General features: G+C 37.1%; 1 protein-coding gene across 10 annotated transcripts in view; it reads right to left on the bottom strand.

The window, feature by feature from the left end:
• SYT1 (synaptotagmin 1) overlaps nucleotides 1-20,842 on the bottom strand; it is a 518,336-nt gene that overhangs the window by 180,207 nt on the left and 317,287 nt on the right. For all 10 annotated transcript variants that reach the window (XM_070254462.1, XM_070254465.1, XM_070254461.1 and 7 more), the window contains one exon: nucleotides 11,786-11,968. In XM_070254462.1, coding sequence (XP_070110563.1) covers nucleotides 11,786-11,951 — 166 coding nt within the window. In that variant the 5' untranslated portion in view covers nucleotides 11,952-11,968. The remainder of the gene's footprint in view (nucleotides 1-11,785; nucleotides 11,969-20,842) is intronic.

The raw sequence follows: 20,842 nt of genomic DNA, 5'->3' as shown, positions 1-20,842 counted from the left end.
TACTTTCCTGTAAGTGATTGGTGGAGGCCGAGAGAAAGAAACACTCAGAAAGAAAAGAAGAGAATTAGAGGATAAAGTGTCAGAAAAAAGAGAGAAGAGAGTATCAATAAGGGTACGGTACATGGCATTGGGTGCCTTGTACATATAGGTCCAGCTGTCCTTGGCTGAGTGAACAGCCAAAGCAAGTAATCCAGATGGAAGCAAAGCTGCATCGGGCTCCAGTGGGAGATGAAAGCAGCAGAGCTGACTTCGGGAAACTGTCTATATGTTTCCTGTAACTGAAGCACTGGCAAATCATGCAGTGCTCAACTTTTAGAAAGACTATTAAACTCAACTCAAACTCCTATGGCAGTAGCTGGGCTTCCCCATCAGCGGCACTGGTGTCAGCGCTGAATCCCACTTAATGCAAAAGAGATTCTTTACTGATGAGAACCTGGAAGGAAGCCAGGTAAATCACATCAAAGCCACATTAGCAGATCTGGAAAAGAAAGGTGATGGATGACAGCAGCTGTGGAAAGGTGAGGTGACAGGGAACAGCTCCAATTAGTGTTGGCAGAAGATGGCCGACAAGGGCCATTTTGAAGAACCACTTCAAATGACATCACAGTTGTGGCGTTATAGGCAACAACAGTAGCTGAAAGACTGAAGTGCTATGTTTGTGTGGCCGATAAGGTGAAACAAAGAAACTCATAGGAATTTTCTATATACAGCTACTCCCCAAAGGAAACCTCACAGAAGTGTCCATTGCAGGAAAAACTGCTGGAACACACTTCCAGCTGTCTTTGAACTCTCTCAGGGAAAGCACAGAAAACTGGGCTGTGTTGTATAGCAAACATCATAAGAAATGAGTTCTTCTTCTTTCCTGGGCATTGAAACACAACACATAATTTTAAAAACTAAAGATGTGAATAGTACTAAGGCCCAGATCTCCACTTGAATTGAAATGATTATGGGGAGAACCATTTCCCTGAGAACCAATTTAGTGGCTGCTTATAGCTCAGTGCTGAATGAGACTGGGCTGCAGCCAGGCCGAAGAGAAGAAAACAAACAGGGAACGTTTTTATTCAGCAAGGGCAAGGGGGAAAGAAAACAGAGAACAGAAGATGACAAAGTTAAAGAAAGGTTGAGGAAAGGGAGACAAAATAAGAGGAGCGGGAGAAAGAGAAAGGATGGCTGTGAAGTGCTAAGGGGTTGAGGACAAGGCAAAATGGCTTTGGAAGGTGGCCCACCTTGGTCCAACATAATGTTGAATTTTGCCTTTGATTGTTATCATTACCCCTTTCCAGGAAGACCTCTTTGGAGCCCCGCCCCTTTTATTGTGGTATAATTGACATATAAAATTATATTAGTTTCAGGTGTACAACATACTTATTTGATATTTGTATATATTGTGAAATGATCCCCACAATAATTCTAGTTAGCATCCATCAGCACACATAATTTCAAGTTTTTTTCTTGTCGTGAGACCTTTTAAGATCTACTCTCTTACCAACTTTCAAATATGCAATACAGTGTTATTAGCTATAGCGAATATGCTGTCCATTACATCCCCATGATGTATTTATTTTATAACGGGAAGTTTGTACCTTTCAGTTTCCTTCACCCATCCCCCACCGTTGGCAACCAACAATCTGTTCTCTGTCTCTATGAGTGGTAGCCCTTTTCTTGATAATATGATTATGCAGGATCTTTGCGTTAAAGGAGAGTAATAATTCTGCCTACTAAGAGCCAAGTTTTGTGATGGGGTAGGAGACACAAAAATGAAGGTAGTGTCTCTGCCCTCAAGTAGATTGCACAGTACTGAGACAAAGCACAAACAGATAAGTAGAACATAAAGGTAAAAATTATAAGCATATGCAAAAAATAAGTTCTCAAGGATAACTAGAAGGAGTCCAGCTAGCCAAGCAGTGGCAAGCAAGAAACTTCAGGCTGAGGAGAGAGTTTGTACAAAGACCTAGAAGCATGGAATATGGATAACAAATTCGATAACTCTAAGAGTTTCTGTCCTGCAGAAGCAAACTGTGTGAGGACAAAGAGCTGTAGGGGACACCGGAACATAGGCAAGGGCCATGTCAGTTCATCTCATCAAAAGCTGCCCATGTCTTGCTGAGACGTTTTAATTTAGAGGTCCTTCCGGCGGAAAAATTCAGAGTCTGTAATGTGTTGAGGCCCAGAAACAAGTAAAATTCTGTGCTTTGGTTTAGTTCCTAAGCATGGCATACACAGCCTAGCGCACAGTAGGTGCTATATAAATATGTACTGGAAGTTTATGGATGTTGAATATGGCCAACATTATATTCCAGACTTTGTTTTAAGTACTTTATGTTTATTAATAGTTTACTGCTCACACCTTCCCAGAGGTAAGTACTATTATTATCCTTATTTTACAGAGATTCAATGATTTGCCCAAGGTCATACAGTAGTAATGGCAGAATTGGGACTTGGAACCCAGGCAGACCAACTCCGGTGCTCACACTCTGGCCTTTCATCATAGCCAACAATGCTCCCCAATCCCGGGTAGTAACTAATATTGGGCCAGAGTCTCTGGGTGATTAACACAGTATTATGGACAAAGTGTTAACACTTTAGGGCCACTGAAGTGTGCTGAAGAATTTAGGGAGTAATATTTACACGACTCTAACAGCAGTGTTCTTAATACACTACAGTAGTTTGCTGATTTTAAAGAATCTGATCCAAATCCTTATGAAAAAGAAATTATTATAATAAAATTTGACTTCCAAGGCATTGAACAACATAACTCAGTCAATTAAGGTTTATTTCCCTGAGATCCTGGCTCTGTTCTAAGTTTTTGTGGACAGGTAGACACTACTTTCAGCAAATGGCATATTTGTCAGCCAAACATATTTCTATTATTTGTAGTCTACCATTGCCTTTTTTCTTTTTTTCCTTTTTAGCGTGTATGTGTGTAAACAGCTTGAAAGAGAAAAGAAAAAGGAAGAAAGTTCAAGTGGTTTTGAAATTCCTGTAGGACAGCAGTTTCGACTCAAGTATTGCTTGCTGAGGAAAGCTTTAAATGGGCCAATGTCTTAATCTTTATTTCAAAGTTACCTAAGTTCACTTAAAAGGCAGACTGGGGAGGCATATGGACCCAGAAGATAGCAAGTTCAAATCCCTTTATTACAGTAGTCTCATAAATGGAAGTCAAAACAAGGGAAAATAAAGCCGAGTGCTGAAAACATAATGGGACATCACATAATACTCCTCTGCTTCCTGTTTCTAGATTCTTTATCCGATTTAATAGAAATGGGCACAAACCTGAAAGGTCAGCAGCACAATAAAAGACCTACACAGTCCTGAGAGTGAGGAGGAAACTGCAGTCTCTCAGCTTCTCTCCTTCTGCCGGTTTTCTTCATAGATTTGCATTTGTAGTCAGGCTTCCCCTCGTGAAAATGTAGCAACTGCCATGTGGTAAAGAATCGACGTTTAAGTCTATTTTAAAACATATTTGTGTAATTCCTGAGCTGTTTTTAATATATGTCCAAAATATTGTTCATGCTCCTAATTTTTCTTAGGTATGTTTAGTTAATATCTTTGAAATGCTAACGGATGTAGCTAAATAAGATGTAGAAATTTCACTGAGATCTTAATTCACTTGATGGTTTTATGTGCTTACTGTTACTCTGTATTACCTACGCTTTGGAAGTTTATGAAATCCCTTAACACCAGTAGTTCATTTGAAAGGCATGAATTTCTTGGGGGGAATTTTCTACATAATAGGCTTCCAAGAGGGGAACAAAACTCAAGGTCACATTTAAACAAACTTTCTGAAATACAACATTGGTAGCATACACTTTTACTGGGTTTCCACATTGAATATAGGATGTTGATAGAGTCATATTGCACGCTTGTTCTTTAAAATTAGTATTCTACGCAAAACCAGTGTATAAATCTCAGTTTATAACAAATATTTTAAAGTATTTCTTTTACTCCTTCAGAGTAAAAATGATAACACAACACACCTACATATATAATTTTTACAAATCAATAAAATGTACTAACTATAATATAAAGGAAAAATAAGAAAGTAACTTATACTGAAATAATTTGTATTTCAGTATAAAAGTCTTCAGGCACAACCACACTAGATAACACAATGCAGTAATCAAATGCTTGCAATCGCTGAAAAGGACTTGGATTTAGAAGTGTAAGACCATCAGAAGATTTTCAAAAAATCAGAAGAAGATGAAAGATCAGAGTTTAGATGAACATTAGAATAAAAGCTAGGATATTCAGTTTATATTGGAGCCAAGCAAAAATAGTTGGTGTTGTGTTTATATGTCAAATAGTTGTAGGTTCAGATCATTTTAAACAGAGTTTCTTTCTATATGCATGCCCTATGGAGATTTGGAAATTTGCGCAGAATCTGGGACAAGTTTTCATTGTATGAAACTGTCTCACATTGCAAGATGTGTAGGCTTCTGGGCCCATGGCCTCTAAATGCCAGTAGCTGCCCCTCATGCCCATTTTTTAACACACTAAAAATGGCCCAACAGTATCTTGCAGGGGGCAATACCAACTCTATTAAGAACCAAACTGACTTTCTGCCATAGAAATAAGTTTTTAATAATGGTTAACTCTTAAAACACACACACACACACACACATACACATATATTCTCACAGTGTATTTACATTGTATTCATGTACACCCGCATGCATTTGTTATAATTTGAATCAGAATTAAACTTAAAAAGGTGATGAAATAAACTAAACTAAAATGAAATGTTTGTTCAATGTAACCATGAATCACCACCTTGTGCTGTGATGAATTGTAACCCTTCTCTCTGTGTCCTTGTCCCAAATAGATTCCTTCCAGCATTGCATTGATGAAGTCACTCAAGATGGCAAAGCACTTGCTCAGAAAATAACACTCGTCAGTATTATGACGTTTTTCTTATAGATATTTCAAAATTTAGTAGAAGTTAACAATGAATAATTTCACTCAACACTTTAGCCAATGCTTTTCTGAAATGTTAGAAGAATTGAGTCAACAGATGATAACTGAAGTTGAGTCATACATAGAGTTCATTTATATGATGAAATAAAATCTAAATATTAGTACTTAGGTAGTAGTCGGTTATTAACCTGACAATCTATTGAGTGAGTCCAATGAGACAAATGCAGAAACATAAAGTGAATAAGTATTTGCCTTTAAACCAGATAATGCAATGAGAAACTCTGAATTAGTATTAAACTTGTGTTCCGAGTGCTCATTCATTTAAAACAAATGTCAAAAGAAAAATATCAAATGTGAACAATATCTCTGAACAGGCACACGGAACCCTAATAGTTTCAAGTCTTAGTTGTGGTAAGGAATGGTGGAGGTGATATGCAGCCTTTGTGATAATCTGTGAAGGTATCATAAAACTGCAAAATTTTCCTGATACAATCCTACACCTACAAGCTACACTGTGTGTAATTTCCTTGGACAAGTCACTTACCTTACTAAGCCTTACCTTTCTTATCTGTAAAATGGAGATAATAATTGTTCTCATCTAGTAGAGTTTTTACAAGACAGAATGGAGGTTGATTTCACAGAAGGCACAGCACATACTTCCATGCTAAGTGCTCAATAAATACTGACGATCATTACAATAATTATTGTTATTCACATGCTATGTGTCTGATAAATAAATGACAAGCATTAGGATATATTGGAGTTTGTAAGGAAGCCATTGGTAAAACTAATTTGTCCTGATCTTCTTCTTCCAAAAGGGCCTGACATGATCTGTTGAGCATGCATTGTATACCTGCTTTGAGTATATACTATGTCCCAAAGACAAGAATGATGCCCCTAAAGATAGGGATGTAACTACCTTCCATATTGGCATTTCTTGTGGGATAAGCATCGCTCCCTAAAATAAGCATTAATTACTGACCTACTGTGCTCGTCTTGCAACCACTCACCTTGTGACCACTGACCTGCTGACCACCAATCTGCTGTGTCAGCTAAACATCTCGTGACAATTGTAAAAGGGACATTCCTAACATATGTGATGTATGCTCATTGTTCCCAGACTGAATATAACCACTCTGTACACCCCACTTCTTTGGTACCCTTCCTTCTTTAGGGAAGGAAGGCCCTGGGCTCGTCCTCAGATGGGGCCCATAATAAACTCACCCCGATTTTGATTTATAGTTTGGTTATGGATTATTTGTGTCGACAGGTCACTGTATGTTTCTAAGGGTTCTTTTCATCTGTGCCTTGAGATTATCTTCTTGAGATTAACATTATGTTCATGACATTAATATATAGCAATGACATAACATATGACAATGACAATATGTTAACTCTGTAGCCACAGGAGAGAAAACAAAGTTACCGGACTGTATTTCTCCTCATTGATGACTATTTGCTTGTGCAGATTAACCAACTATATCACTACTGGCTGTTGAGTTTTATTGGCTGTTGTTATGAGGGACAACACTGATATGCCTACTATTTTTCAAGCCATTGCTTTCCAACTGTGTTCCATATAGCCAGGTGTCTTTGGAGCTGCTGAAGTGAGTATGTTGGGAGGGTGAGTGAGGAAGACAGCTTTAACAAACCACAACAGCTCTGATTTGTTTTATTCACCTTATAAATTTAGACTTCCACATAATATTTCATTTGAACAAAGGGATCCTTGGGTAAAAAGATTTAAAAACTATTGCTTTTTGGGCCACAGTTTCTCCAAGTATGGCACAAGGACCACAATGTTTGATATAATGTTAATATTTATAATATGATAATACTCAAACCGTTATTTCTAGCATAGTGTCAGCCACTTTCAAGATATGGGAGACACAAATATGTATAAGAAATGGCCCCTGTCTCTGAGGAATTTACTTTTCAATGAGAAAGAGGCAAAAAAACAAAACAAAACAGATAACTAAGATAGCAAGAGATTTGAATGAAGAGCTTTGAAAGGTTAGAGGAAGACTCAAATAATTTTGCCTTGGGAAATGAGGGAACTTCTCATCCAAGAGGTAATATCTGAACTAGTTCATGAGTGTGTCAGCGTTAATGAGGAAAGAGTACAGGAAGAGAGAAAAACAGGAGAGAAGACACTGGAACGTAAAAGTGCTGGGGTGGTTTTAAGAGCTTTTTCAGGAGCAGAATTAACCGTACTTAAATGGATGCAGGTATAGAGTTGGAGGTGAAACCAATCAGGGAGACAATGCTAACAGTGATATCTCTTATTTGAATGAGATAGGCCCCAGACAGAGCATGTAGAATAAGAACGGAATAGGATTAAAAATTGAACCTTGTAAACAAGGACCTCTACTACTTAAGGGGAGGAAAGACAATGAAAAAGGAGGACCAGTCAATAGAAGAGAATAAGAGAAGAGGAAGGAAGAGGATGAAATGAGAGTGGAGTCTTGGAAATTAAGAGTTTTCAGATGATGGCGGCTGATGTGATAACGATGCAGAAGTATCTGACTGAGTGAAGATGGATAATAATTCTCACAATTGTGCATCAGGAAGTTCCTGGTGACTTCAGTTAAAACAATTTTAACAGTATTTGGTAGATGGAAATCACAGTGGAAGGAGCTGAGTTGTTAATGGGAATGGAAGAAATAGATGGCAGGATTTAGTTACATTTATCAGTAAGTTTGATGTAGATATAAAGGAGGAAGATAGAACAGATAGAATAGAGGAGCTGACAAAGGAGGTAAGGTAAGGAGAAGAAAAGTTTAGAGCACTGAAAAAGAAAATTGCTATTTCTTAAGCATACTGTGCATGGAATTTCACTAGGCAGTTTCAGATATGTGAATCTTGAGCATATGTGTAGGCCAAAAGGAAGGGAGTAAGAAAGTGAAACCACAGGAGTTAAAAAAAGAAAAGGAAAATTAGAGGAAATGATAGGAAGAGGAAACACCATGAGGGAATTCATCTTTCTCAGAAGAGGCATCGTTGGAGTGGGTTTAGAGAATGCAGTGCACATATATTTGCCTGCAAAGTTTCTGGAATTTTCTTGATTTGCGTGTCTGTCTGACCTGAATAGAGGGCTTATCAAAAATGGAAATAGACTTGTTAAAAATGACAGCTTGAGTTTAATAATAGCTAACATTTGGAGAATGCTTACTCTGTGCCAGACACTCTGCTAAGCACTTTATATACCTTTACCCAACAACCCTATGATGGAGATATTATTTTTATCCCCATTTTACAGGAAGAAACCGATACGTAAGAAGATTAAGTAACATTCCCAAGGTTGCAGAGCTAATATGTGGTAGAGCTTAGATTTGAACCCATGCAGTCTGTGTTCAGGGCTTGTGTTTTTAACCCCTCTGCTACAGTGTCTGTCCAATAGAATTTCCTTGTGAATTACACAACTACCCTTGGTCTACTGGCTCTTTCTTATTCTGTACTAAGAGTCTGTTCTAGCTATTTGGTTTTCTGCTCAAGGAAGGTGCATTCTACTTCAAGAAGCTTGTTAATATCAAAGCCTTAATCACAGCTATTTGGATGACACGAGTTGATGCTTTACAAACCAAGCATGATCCTAGTCATATTAAAATCAAAGTTGCAAAATAAAGAAACATTCTGGAAAACCTTGTCTGCTTCATTTAGATAACAGTGTGCAGAATGAATTGAAAGATAAAAATGCTCAGCATTTACCATTTCCTCTTCCTTTTTTATTTTAAGCCCCTTGGTGTTATGGATGATATCATCAGGCAATTTAGTTTGAATATGTTCCACGCTGGACTGTGCAGATTACCCAACTAATGACATGCATACTCCTTGCCATTGTGACACCTCTCTTCTCACATGTGGGAATTTCAAGTGACAGATTAAAGCTGTTTGCTATCAATTTTGCAAAAAACACATCTGCCAGATAGCCAAGATTTAGTTCAGAGACCGAAATCGATTAATATTCTAATTTGTTACCTGTCATTAGCGTCACACTATATTATGCCAAGTCAAAAGTGATAACCTTTATATAACATATGCTCCTAAAGGAATTTGATTTGGGGGATGTGTTTTATTTTTGTTTAGCATTGCTCCCTGTGTATAAATCCCATTAGAAATTTCAATTACACAGGCAGTAAAAATTGTGATGTATTAAAATGAAAGTGTAGAATATACAGTTACATATTTCTAATAAAACCGCATGGCTGTATTTATGATAGAGTTTTTCTGACACTTATTTACCACACCACTTTAAGATTTTAGGTATTTCATTTGTTTCTTCCTATTAAATCAAGGAGAGAGCTATCAAAATAATATTTCAATAGTTGTTTTCCAGATCCTCTGACATTTCATTATTTTATGTTCTTGGTCAAAAGCAAATCTCCTCGGAGGAGAAGCCTGATTACCTGGTCTGATTTTCAGTGCTCAAGAAAGGGGAGTGGGACAATGGCTTGGGAAGGAATGAAATGAGGTTAGCCGAGGCAAAGAAAAGAAAGAAGGGAGAGTTTCATAGAAAATTTCTTCCAGCTGATTGTTTTCTTGCTGCTGAACAGGGAGGAAAATATAAAGTAATAGCTCTAGGTAGGAAAGACTAAAAGATGGAGTTGTCACTCTAAAGATGGAAACAACTAGCTTTTCAATGTGAATGACATAGTCAAGCACTGAAGCAATGATTTCCCTAGTGTTAGAAATTTAAAATTTTTAATATGCTTTAATTTTTCAACATCTTAAGGCCTCTAAGTCTAAGATGGGTGGTTCAGAATATAAGTTAAAATTGACATTCATTCATTCATTCATTCAACAAATAGATGCTGAGTGCCTCATATATACCAGGAATCACCAGGGATATAACTACGCAAAGAACAGACCCAACTTCTTGCCCTCATAGAGCTTACATTATTTTGGAAGGAGCCAGAGCAATTTAAAAACAAATAATAAAATACACGGCATTGCAGGTGGTGCTAAGCAAGGTAGTAAGAAATAAAGCAAGAGTGAGAACAGGAAATACTGGCAAAGACGGGGTAGAATGAATGGGTTATCATTTTAAATAGCATGGTTGGGGAAGTCCTAACTTAGAAGATGACGTTTGGGCAAAGACCTAAAGGAGATGAGAGAATGAATTATGTGGATACGTGGAGAGTATACAATGCCATAGTAATCAATGTTGCCACGCCACTCATATTGTTTACACTTCCAGAGAAGGAGATGGTGTTGGAGACAAGGCAGAAAACGCATTTGATTTGTTGGTGTTCATCGCTTTCTCTACTTCACTGTAACATTTCTCTTAAAGGAAACATTTTGATAAAATATTCAAGTGTGAGTTTGCCCTCATGATATACACATTTGGCTTCTGCTTGTACTTACGACCTCAGAGTTATTTCAAAAGTACCCGGATCAGTCAACTCAGCAGCAAAGCAAGGAAGAGAACTGAGAGCTTGTATTTCCCATCCTAGGGCTCAATCTATTGGCCCATATCCATCTCCTCTGGTTATGGATCTTCCCACTGAGAATGGTAATTACCAATAACGACCAAGAGTCTCTCTCAGGTGAACTTGAATTTGTTAAAGCAGACAGACAGATCAACAAGTTCTTAATCACTGAAGGATAAGAAGTTGATTCCTTGTAGGTTTTAATTTAGTTTCTCAGTGTTCTTATAGAATAATTCTCTTGTGAATTTTAGAGATCTCTCATCTGGATTATTGCAACAGTCTGCTTCATCTTCTGCCCTTGCCCCTCTGTAGCCCATTTTCAACATAGTAGCAAGAGTGATCTTTGAAAAAAACTAAGTCAGATTATGGAATACCTCTGCTCAAAACTCTCCAAAGGCATTTCATTTCACTCAGAGTAAAATCCAAGTTCCTTTGAAGGATCCACAAAGCCCCACATGCTATGGTCTCTGTAACAATCCAGATTCACCTTCTGTCACTCTCCATCGTGTTCATTCTACTTAAGGCACAATGAGCTTCTTGCTGTTCCAGGAAGAGTTTTGCCTAAGGGCCTTTGGCTGTATTTCCTAGGTTTTATAACTTCCCCCTACTTCCTCCAGATTTCCTTACAAAGGGAAGCAGCTCTGATCATCTGAAGTAATAACAACCTTTTACCCTCTATCCTCTTCCCTATCCTACTTATTCTCCTTTACTTTTCCTTACATCATTTATTACCACATAACATACCATACATATTTGCCTCTTTATTGATTTAGTACTTCTTTTCCCCACTAGTGAGAGCCAAAACCTATTTTCCCAGCATCGGAAAAGTGTCTAGGACATAGTAAGTGTTCAAATCTGAAGGAAAAAACACCAACCTGTAGTTTAAGACTTACATTAAATGCCACTGATTGGGCCTGGTGCTACACTCACACAAATAAACTTTGGTACAGACTGATGTTTTTTCCTGATGACAACAAAGAAAAATTTAAAAACTGCACAAAAGATTTTGAAATGCTAACAAATAAATAAGAGAAAATCAAACTTGCAATATTGGGAACATACATTTTAGCTATTGCTTAGGCATAATCTTTACAATGGAATAATTTCATAAATACAAATCCAAAATACATACAGCACAACCCATAAACAGTAATATTCTTTAGGGAAACAGACATTGAGGAAGATAAAAAAAGGAACCTACTTACAAGGTACAGATTTTTTTATAAACTGAATTTTCATTTATAAAGTGTAGTTTAAAAACTTAAGAATATTCTATTTCCAAGAATATTCCATTTTATTATTGGAATACTACCATTCCAATAGTAAAAAAAAAATCACACAAGTTTATAGCATGTTAAGAGGAGTTCTGCTTTCTTTTCAAGAGGTAAGGTGATTTTCAACCATTTATTTTTATTCTAGTAACGATATATAATACTCACATGGAATTTTATGTAACTCATTCATGAACTTCTCCTTCAGCTTAGAAAAGGCATCTTCCTTTCCTTCTCCAGGACTGGCTGGCTCTGTGGCATTGTTTGGTAGAACTGTCGCAACAGTGGTGACTGGCGGGGCTGCCAGGGCCTCATGATGACTCTCGCTCACCATTTTAGGTTCAGGTGAAACTGTGAGAGGAGGGAAGCAGAAAAAGAACAATTCAAAATGGCTTAGCTGATCCCACGTCAAAAGTACACCAGAGATGAAAAAACATCAGAGGGTGCACCTGCTCGCTGGGTAAATAGTCTATCATTAGCATAGTACTTTATGTTGGTTCATGAAATATTTATGGACCCACAGTACAGAGTCATCCCCAGAAGGTAAGAGCAGATGTAGTTACGAAAAACATTCTCTCCCAACAATACTATGTAAACTGTCAAATCTATTAGTCATTTATACAGGCAATTATTTGCTGTGTGGATTTAACTTCATAACCCATATCTCACTGACATGTGTATGAAACACTTGCTGACAACACACATGCTCTCTACTCTAAACATTTTGTATTTTCTAAAAAGAAAAAAGATCAAATATTTATATTGGAAATGTTAATAAATTTAACATCCATTCAAAATGTTAGTGAATTTTAAAATGGTAATAAAGAATACTATTATAACATTGATACTCTTTAAGATGTCATGAACGTTATACAGAAATTAGTTCTTGAATCTCATTTATTGATGGTAAGTTTTTCTCCCCATCAGTTTTTTGACATTTACTGTAGACAATACTCTGATCAATAATGCACTTGTCTTGCTGGGTGAATTTTTGAAGCCATGGTAAACATGGCATGATTGACTATATAAACCGAGGCATGGATGATAAAACATGACTTGTCCAATTATTTCAGTATGATTATATTATTGAAATAACTTATTCAATTATTTTGAATGTTTATCTCCAAAATATTAAAAAACAGTTAATTCTTAAGGCAGTCAATGCAAACAATCTTAGCCTTGAATACAGAAGACTTCACTTCTAGTCTTCTTCACCAGCTAAATAAATTTTGACAAGACATTCGATCTCTTAATTTATTTGCCTTCTGAAATAAGAAGAACTTGCCTAGACTTTTCTTAGTACACGTGACGTGCTCTCTAAATGGAAGGAAGGCGTTCTAAAGGGGTGGAATTGAAGTCAGTCTCCAACCTAAACACATGCTGGACTTTAATAATTTTACTGTGTGATTTAGATTTCAGGCTATGCCTGTGAGAGAGTGGACACGATTTGGGGCAGAAACAGATACATACAAACAGGATTGGGCATGAGTAACTTCACAGTCTCAGCAGGAAAGTTGATGGACCTATAAAGCCCTTTTGATTAGCAAAGAAATGGAGATACCCAGCAAACAGAAACAGGATTTTTATAGAATTCAAACCTATTGTGAGTTAATTATGCATATGTACATATTTGGTGGGAGTAAAATTAAAAGTAGAATAATCTCAGATGTATGGGTTTATTATTAAAATCTTAATCAAAATCCAGAGATTTTTGGATCTCTTGGAAGGAGATGATGGCTGAGGCTAACACATACACATACAAAATCGATTTTTATTTTATAATAGATTAGTTCTCTTTTTTAAGCTTTGAATTTTCTACTACTAGCTATTAGTATAATCCTAAAGGGTAGAATCAGATAGCTAAGGGTTCAGATCTTCTCTGTTCTTGTTTCTTCACTTGCAAAGTGAGAATAATCATACCAATAACATAAGGTTTTTCTGAGTATGAAATGAGATAATCTATGTAAAGAACTTAGCACAGCGTGTCATGTAAGTTTGTTTCATCTATTGATTCATCCTTTCCTCCCTTCCTCCCACTCTGCCTCCCTAATAACACTTGGAAGTCCAGAATTTTCCAGATTTTGGAAAAATTTTATTTTTCTTCCAACTCAAGGTCACTTTCCAGAAGCTTTTCCTGATTTTCTGATTACACTTAGGTTAGGATCTTGTCTCCCTGAAAAAATTTGGAGTCTTGTTTACACTGTTGACACAACTTAGGTGAAACTATTGATATTGATGATACCATAACTTTTATATTTCATGCGAGTCAGCAAGACTAAAATTATATACACGTACACACAGAAACACATACATATGTATGAAATATTACTATGTATATATTCAAAAACTGAATTTCTTCCTCTGCTGTGAGAATCACCAGACGTGATATACATTATTACTTATCTCCACAGGATAGTTGAGGGTATTTGAGGAATTATGGTTTACTGTGGGACTTAAAGGAAATGATTGTGTTTAGTACAAATAACTAAATACAACAGTGCTGTCATTACATTAAAGGCATATTGTCTAACTGTGTTTAGGCTCGATTTTTGGAAGTGAGTTCTGGAAGTGTGTTCTGGAAGTGAGATATTGTTCCTGTTCATCCAGACTACTGTTCAGCGGCTCCCTCCACCTGGCTACGTGTTGTCTCTAGTCTTTGTGCACACTGATGGTTGGGTCCTTTGCCATACAGGTTGTTAAACGTTTTCTTACGACCCCAGCTTATTATGAGGTATAAAACATTTCTACATATAAGTTAAAAGCTTTAAAACTTTACAGGAAGAATAAGACTTTTGGTAAATAGAGTCAACATTTAGAAAATATACTTGAGGTTTAATCAGTATTTTTTTAAGGAAGCAAAGAATGTTTCTCAAAAATAATCCTCTTCAGAAATAAGGTATGCTTGGAAGGTGTTTTATCAAAAAAGGTAAAAGCTATAACCTTTAAACTCCTACCAGCCGATGATATTTTTCTACCATTTCTGATTTTTTTTTTTAAGATTGGCACCTGAGGTAACATCTGTTGCCAATCTTTCTTCTTCTTCTTCTTCTTCTCCCTAAAGCCCCCCAGTACATAGTTGTATATTCTAGTTGCAGGTCTTTCTAGCTGTGCTACGTGGGACATGGCCTCAGCATGGCCTGATGAGTGGTGCTAGGTCTGTGCCGAGGATCCGAACCAGCAAAAACCCAGGCTGCCAAAGTGGAGTGTGCAAACTCAGTCACTTGGACACAGTGCTGGCCTCTGATATTTTTAAAAACAAGGAAAAGATTGGAAGAAATATATAGACAATGTTCCTTCTACTTAACATATTCCACTTTGAAATTTAAAAAGTCATAAAATACAAAAATACAATAAGCAATTAAGGATCTAACATACTGACAAAAAGGACTGATAGCTTAATGTTTTATTTTTATTCCTTCTTATTTTGAGAGATAATATTGTTTGTAAATTGCAAAACTAAGACTAGTTACATGGCTCTTATATTCATATTTGTGGAAATAAGATGCTTATCAAGAAGTTGATTATTCACTCCTGACTAAAGTGATGACTTTATACTCTTGTATGTACTTTAGTTCATGTGGCATTGTTTGCTTATTCAGAAAAAAGAATTTATATTCTACTCAAGTCTTGATAAAATAACAGCCAACAGTTGTTGAGTACCTGCTAAGTGGTTTCGATCTATGAAATCATATAGCTCTCTTACCACTCCCATGAGATAGATATAATTATCACCCATTTACAGGTGAGGAAATGAAGACTCACAGAGGTCATGTAATTGGTTCAAAGTCACATCCTAGTAATTGGTGGAGCTGGGATTTGAACCCGGGTATCTTAGCCACTATAACGTAAGGGATTTGCACACTATGAGAAAAGGATCTGATAAAAATGTGGTTTTTGAAGGAGCTTTTGAGTATTTTTTTTCTGACAAAAAAGTGTTAATTTCACAAATAATCAAAGAACTGAAAGCTAAAATAACAATGAGATAATATATATTCATTTGTGAATGTAGCTAAATGTAGATACGGAGGTGAGGGTACAAAAAACTGGGCCATTGGCAAAAACCGTAAGTCAGAAAAGTGCTTCGTGGAGACCAAAGTAACAGAGTGTCAAAAACTGTAGCAGATTCATTCTTTTTCTAGGAATTCACAATAAAGAATTAACCTTAGGTGTACAAACAATTTAACTGAAAGACGTTTATAGTAACTTATTTGGATCATTAGAAGACAAGAAACTACCTAACAGAGAGACTTCTTGAGTTATGGTAATTCATCAAATGATGTTACTAAAATTATCTAAAGGTAAACATTTACAAACCTGGAAATACACTAGAGTGTTGCATAAAAAATGCAAATTATGAAACATTATATAAATGTCCAATTTCTTTAAATAAAAAACTTTTGTAAAAAAAGAGATTGGAAAAACACATTTTAAAATAACTTTGTGGGGGAACATTCACTGTTCTTTTCTTCCTGTATGTTTACATTGTCCATAAACATTAAAACCCTGAGTTATTTTAAACAACACAAAGGAAAAAACCTTTAAAACTGTTTTGCTCTTGAGAAAACTGGATCTTGTAGAAAGAGTTTAATTTTGTAATGCCAGATTAAAAAAACATACTTTAAAATGTAACGTAAAAAGCTAAATTGCAAGAGAGAATGATTCAGCTACATATTTAGCAAACATAATATGCTAAATGTCCATTGGTAAAATACAATGTAGAAAAAATGTTAAAGTATCATAAAGGTTAATACTTCTGTGGTATAAAATGAGGAAAATCAGGATTTTGGGTTGCCATGACAACTTTCCTGTGTCCCTTATATTTATTCTCCTTAGTAGGAATTTAATTATGTCTATCTCTAGGTCTACAAATTAATATAGATTTCTCAGATTATATAGTGAGATAGTCCTCCATACTGCATAAACATGATGATTTCTGGAGAAAGCACGATTTCTACCTCCATTTAAGTATTGTATTTTATAATAATAGCATGCAAAATTAAAGAGCAAACAGAAGAAGTTCAAAGAAATAATGAAAAAAATATTATTCCTAAAAATGAAAAGTAATCTGAGGCAGAAATACCTCAAACTGAAAGTAACTCATGGAATAATTATTATAAAGAGTCTAGGAGATATCACGGGATGTGTTAGAATGCATTTTTGAGGTAAAGCACGGAATGTAGTGATTTTATTCCATCTGAATTCCCCTTGACCTTCCGTAGGCACAGGTGGAAAGCATAGAAGACGCCATGTGCATCCCTCCGTCGCTCTCAGGGATGAGGCCCTCAGTCTGGGGGAGTGCTGCCTGTGGACAGCTCACAGCTGAGGAGTCTCTCTTGGCGCTTCACCCTTGTCTAAAGAGAACTGCCTTGCCCAGGGTCGAAGCCCCTTCCCCAGGGACAGCCCACATCCAATGGTTGGTGGATGGGGGCATAAAATCCTGGCCCTCTGCCTCAGTTTGGTTCAGCTCTGAAGGGCCTTGTAGGGTCAGCTAAATTCTGGGATCTGCATCTCAGTTCAGCAACTCCCTTTGCCCAAACCTGCTTTCTCCCCTCCCTTACACGGAAAGCATTCCCCAGAAGCTTCCTCTGACTCAGAGCAGCTTCCCAGGGAATCCAACCTGTGACACCCACTCTGAAAGATTTTTGGGGAAATAAAATGAATCAACTGTCAAAGGTTTCATTTAAATTCTTTCCAAACCTGAGGATCCTTAGGCAGTAAGTGAAGTCTGGCAGCATTATCAAAATCTTCCACAAGTTTGCAGAGGTTTGAATGTCAGGCTCGAGGTGTATCTTCTCTCCAGTTTAAATAGATACTTTCTCTTGAGAGAAGTAAGAGGAAAGCCAGAGATTATAGGGTCCCTGTCATGGTGGGTGACAGCTGACTTGTGGCAATAGTCCCAGTAAAAGCGCTAGAGTTGAAAGTTTGTTTTTCAGACCTTGGAGCAACTGGAAGCGCAGCAGGCAGCCCACCTTCCTAATCCACAAAGTGTACAGGCTCCTGGGTCCTTTTTCCTTTCCAAAGAGATGTAAGTCCCTCCAGATTTTACCCATTTTTCTAGTCACAAAAGTGTCCTAAGAGGGGCAGGGGGAATTGTGCTTAAGAGTATGGCTCTCCGGCAGTACCTCTCATAAACGTCTCTGCAAATTGAACACGAGTGGGCCTGCTTAGCTTTACTTTTAGAATAGAATCAACACTCCTCCCTAATCCTACAAATACTAAGCTACAAACACTGAAAAGGTGTATAGATTATTAAACTGGAGGCGTCTTTGGAAGAGCCTGAGGAAGGAGGAAATATTAAATACCAGCTGCATTTCTGAGGAATCTTGTTTCTCTACTTATTTGCCACTTTATTGAGGTAGGATTGACATACAAAAAGGTGTACATACTTAATGTATACAGCTGGGTGAGTTTGGAGATAAGAACACACCTGTGAAACCATCACCACAATCTCCAGTTCCTGGCTCTGTGGAAAGTGCTACATGTCTTCTCTCTCCCTTCTTCCAAAGCTGTCTCTCTGCAACCTCCTGCAGCCATATTCGTTTTCCTTCTGCTATCTTTCTCCGCTGTCTTTCTCTCTCCCTCTCTCTGATCAAAAACCTCTTGCTCTCCTTATCTTTGCCTTTTCTTTCTTCTTAGTTTCCTTTTTTTTCCCAAAAGGGAAGAATGATGCTCATGTTTGTTAGGTTCATTTATCTTGCACTGGGCCCTTGGTGTTTGTCTACTGAGCCCTACACTTTGTGTGGATCAGAAAACAGGAGAATAAGGCACCAATTCTCTCCACTGAGACAGCCCACGAGTTTCTCCTGGCTGCCTCCTCCTGCCATTATGGAAACTCAAATATGTCCCATAATGGCGTCTCTTGACACCAATATTGGTAAATTACAACCCACAGTTATCTTCTTGACATAGTTAGACAACTGGGAACATGACTCCAATCACCAGGAAACAGTTGGGAAAGCACGAATGAGAAGTAGTAAGTAGAATCAGAAAGTGGGAAATTTGGGTCCAAAGGGAATAAGCAGAGAGAGGTGCTGATGTGAGGTGCTTAAAACAGAATAGCTTAAAAGGCAAACGTTTGTATTAAAAACCAGAGATCAAACTTTTTAAATGGCTAGCTACTCCTACTAGAGGTTGGAAAACTTTGTCTTACCAACTTCCAGATTTCTTATTTTTAATGCGCATTATTTCTTATATAATTTAGTTTTCCAGATTCTCCAGTGTTTATCTCAAGCAAAAGCACTTCCTCAAGATCTATCTTCCTTAAAGGAGGAAGGACACTGGTTCTAATAAGAATTCAATTATTTTCCCATCTTGCTCTAATCTTCATTGTTTGAAAAAATATGTCCCGTGTCAAAAAGTGAATCTGAATCTGCGAACCCGAGCCGCCAAAGTGGAGTGTGCTGAACTCAACCACTAGGTCTCGTTTTTAAAAACTTTATTCTTTGTGAGGAGAGACAGATCTGACCCTGGATCCTGCAGACGGTTGGTGGGAGATGTAGTTGAGATGTGAATCCTAGTGTTTGCCCATTCATAACTCCTTTTCAATGAAATTGTCCTGCTCACAGGCTCTAAAGATGGAAAAGGATCTATGTAGATTGCATGACCACCCCCTACAGCCATAGTCACAGTGGATTTAAGGGTGGATGAGTACCTGACTCAACGGCAGCTCACTTAGATGCTGGCCTGAGGCCAACGACACCATTTAAGATGAAAAGGTGAGTGAGGCCAATAAGAGTCTCTCCTTCAGGAATCGAAGCTATGAAATACTCTGAAGAAACTGAGGTATAGAGAAGAGAAGAAACATGCTCATTGTCGCAGAATTAATAAGTGGGGGAGCCAGGATTCCAAACACAGCTGATCCCAGGGCTCACGTCTGTGACCCCTGTGCAATGCCATCCCTCCAGGTACCCAGCTTCCTTTGGCTTGGTTTTCAGCTCTGAGTTTCAGTATGTAGCATCCTGTAAATACTAATATTGATAGAAATCTGAGCATCTGTACCTTGTAATCAAGAAAGCATAATGAGAAGTAAAACTTCCTGTGTAAGTACACTAGACTTGGTAGTTTCGGGAATATTTGAATTTATAGCCAGAGGTGCTGAGGTCTGTTACTCAGTCTGCTCTGCATTCATAACTAGAGTACGTGGAAGAGTGACAGAACTGATGATGCACAGTGACGCGCGCTGCTGTCCTGTAGGCCTCGAAAAATGCCATGGAAACTAACTGATAGTTGAGTGATTAAAACATTCAACTGAATGCATTTTTTTTCCCCACATTTTTACATCTCTGAAATGAGGATTTGCCTTATAATCTGTGGCATCTGACTATCTGCCAGGCCCATGCACACCCAACCTCGTTATTTCCACTGATGTTCTGGTTAAATTATTGAAAGGCCATTTCAGGAAGAGATTTGAATCCTGGTTGTGATCTGAAGCTTTCTATTGAAACTCATGCAATTAAAACTGGCAGAACGAGAGTCAAGCAGCTTGGAAGATTTTGGAAGCAACAGTGGAGCAATATTTAGAGAAATGCTTTATCCAGCGCTCTTGATAGCACAAAGAAAAATGGTGTGTAAAAAAAAAGATGGGTATCATCAACTCAGTTGACAAGAGATTTAGAAATTTTAGGAATTTATTAACCAATCTATTTTGCTTTTATTTTCCTCTTTTGTATGTATATAAGGGTGACATAATATAAAATCTGTCCAAATAACTGAGTATTTTAATAAGTACAAAATAAAAATTTAAGTGATATAAAACTGCTTTTGACACAGTTTAATTTGTAGCATTTTTTTCTTAGTGATATATAAAATAATGGTGCATCTTGTAATGGATAGATTCTTAGAGTAAATAAAATACAGATTTTGTAAAGAATGAAGGAAAAATGGAAGCATTGTTTGCAAATAATATATTATAAAGTGATAAACTATATAAAATTTTAAACAGTTTCTCATTCTCAGAAGATCGAATGCCACAATTATATTTAGCAAGTGTAGTCAATATAAATTTCAGAAGAACTAGCTAAAATAAAAATTAATCCATGAACCAAATGAAAACTATATTCATTGATATATTATTTTCCCCTCAGACCTTAATATACAGAATAGAAGAATGGAAACAAACAAAACATAGCCACGTCAAATCTCAAGTACTGAGTTACTGTAATAATGATACAGAAAATCAGGAGATATACAAATGGAAAATTTCCCACTTAAACAGGGAAAAAATTT

This window comes from Equus caballus, chromosome 28 (genome assembly GCF_041296265.1).
Source record: "Equus caballus isolate H_3958 breed thoroughbred chromosome 28, TB-T2T, whole genome shotgun sequence".
Taxonomy (NCBI): Eukaryota; Metazoa; Chordata; class Mammalia; order Perissodactyla; family Equidae; genus Equus; species Equus caballus.
The sequence above is the reverse complement of the archived record's forward strand: the minus strand, read 5'-3'. Positions and strand labels throughout refer to the sequence as shown.